The 2,427-nt window shown below is 38.2% G+C and overlaps 1 protein-coding gene across 1 annotated transcript; it reads right to left on the reverse strand.

Moving 5' to 3' along the window:
- Positions 1-701: 701 nt before the first annotated feature.
- Positions 702-2,213, reverse strand: LOC132544672 (ankyrin-3-like). Its single transcript, XM_060208296.1, has 2 exons — positions 1,695-2,213; positions 702-1,346 (listed from the first exon to the last, which is right to left on the reverse strand). The coding sequence occupies exons 1-2, from the start codon at positions 2,211-2,213 to the stop codon at positions 702-704; spliced, it is 1,164 nt and encodes a 387-aa protein (XP_060064279.1).
- Positions 2,214-2,427: the final 214 nt, after the last annotated feature.

Below are 2,427 nucleotides of genomic sequence, written 5' to 3' on the forward strand. Positions count from 1 at the left end.
TCATCGTATAGATGATAGTTATGTATTAACGTTTTGCGATTTGATACTCAAATGAATTCATGAAAGCTACTAGACAATTAATTGTTCATGCTATCGAGCTAGGTACTTCTATGTAACAATTAAGAGTTTCGGTTTGAGGATAATATGTGAACAATTTCACCTGAAGTATGTTTTCGCAAACACATTTTCGTCACGAGATGTTTATTTTAAAACCATGAGATCGTGAACAAACAATATCTTAGATGTAACAATACACAGGCAAACACACTTCAATCAATCGCTAAATCAATAAAAACAGCAATCACCCCTAGAAACTACTACCACAAGGAAAACGTTTTTAAAAAATCGTATTTTCAATATCCTTTAAAACAAACCTTGAGATCCTCGAATTAAAAAAACCACTTTCCGGTAGTTTATAGTCTAAACTCATACTTGTATTGTCTGATACTCATACGTAAGGCAAAAAGATTTTACGCTATAATATCCATGCGAGGATTAAACAGAGAGTTACCTCCCCTCGCGTATGACTAGATAAACATGGGTACAAAATGTTAAAGCATCTCTATGGTGATACAACAATAGACGTATTCATTAAGTTCGGTAAGTAATGGAAGCTACCATTAGTTAGCCTATTCGTGAAGTTGAATGACATACACATGTATGATACTTAATAAATATCTGTTGTCAGCGAAAAAAAATCACTATTCTTCAACTAACCTTTTGATAGTGGGTTCAGACGATGGATTATCCTTGAACATTAAGTAATCTTTCACTAATTTCGGTACGTCAAGACTAGCTACCGATTTCTCGAAACTTTGACCTTTCACCTCATCCCTGACCCTTAACCTACAGAGGTGTTGCAGGCTGCCAGTTCCTGTCATGTTCGCCATCACTGATTTGTAAACATCTGCAATTTTGTCTCGTCCAACTCGCCCCGACTTGTGCATACTTGATTTTTCGCCCTTTTCTTTTGATGGGATTCGAAATCCGATCCTGACTAGAGATTTAGCAATATTAATTCTCGTTTTGGAATGAAAGTTTGGAAAATTTTGAGCAAATTTGAGCAATTTTTCTAGCGGCGTTTCACCATGATTGTTAAGAATATTGAATTTTGCCCCATGTTGGACAAGAGTTACAATGCCATCTTCACAACAACGAGCACATGCGACATGTAATGGAGTGTCCCCTTTAATATGATCCTGAGTGTTAACGTCACATCCGGCGTTTAACAACTGGACGATGATTGGTCCGGAGTGGGCTGCCGCCACGTGTATCGGTTCTTTCCCACTGGACGCACACCTCTTTGGGTCTGCACCTTTTCTTAATAACCACGCTACTTTCTCTTCCTGGAAGAAAACAGTGATGACTTAATAATAATATTTATTACGTTGCAATTGTTTACAAAAAAAAATTATTTATTTCATACGATGACACTTGTATGTGTTGTCTAAAAATGTTGGATGTGTATCGCACATGTAGCGATCATTTGTAATACATCGATCAGTTAGGTATTTAGTTGCTATGGAAACGCGACTGTTAGTTTGCTGCTGTTAATCATATTTCATGCTCTCTAGATATCGGTATCGGGAGAGTCCTAATTACCTCAAGGTTTAAAGAAAGGTGTCAAATTGTAAATTTAAAGGGACTGTGATGTCTGCAGTACTCGCCATAGAATTATTAATAACCTGTTTTACCTTTCTTTCGTCTTTAGAATCACTGATCACTGTGATCAGTATCGGATCCTTTCTACTGTCGGTTGCCATGACATTAGCTCCAGCAGCCAACAGTTCCTCTGCAACCTCCAAATTTCCCGCTAAAACCGCAAGATGAAACATAGGTCTGCCTCGATACCAACTAGTAACTGCTTCTTCACCACCACGTCTACTTAGTAAGGGTACTAGTTTACTTTTCCCATTTTCCACCGCAATACACAGCAGTTTTGTAATGATAGTTTTCCCGCTCCATTTTTGTGACAGGAAGTCATCACTCACGTGCGGTAGAATGATCTCAAGAAGTTCCTCGTTTCCGATATCAATGACTTTGAGGAGAATATCCGTACATAAAATGGTGTGATTGGAAATTTTTGAACGGAACCGGAAATGTTTACTTATCAGTTCTTTGAGCACGTGCAGCTTGTCAACACCTTGACAAACACACCAATGAACAGCCTGGATAGCACCCTCTGTAGAGGAACATGACTCTACAAGATCCATTTCCTACCTGCCAGTACCTGTAATACATTGAAAGTATACTTTAAATACCTGGTCTGTTACATCACATATACTGTCCGATATTGCTGTCGACACACACATGACTAGAAATCAATATTCATATTTATACCATAAATGTACGTCATCCGATCGAGACATGTCAGTCGTCGTATGTGTAAGGTCAGCTGTGTTCTTCCTGTTTCGACTTAGTTTGGGA

This window comes from Ylistrum balloti, unplaced genomic scaffold (assembly GCF_031769215.1).
Source record: "Ylistrum balloti isolate Yb309-2 unplaced genomic scaffold, AGI_CSIRO_Ybal_v1 Utg369806, whole genome shotgun sequence".
Classification (NCBI taxonomy): domain Eukaryota; kingdom Metazoa; phylum Mollusca; class Bivalvia; order Pectinida; family Pectinidae; genus Ylistrum; species Ylistrum balloti.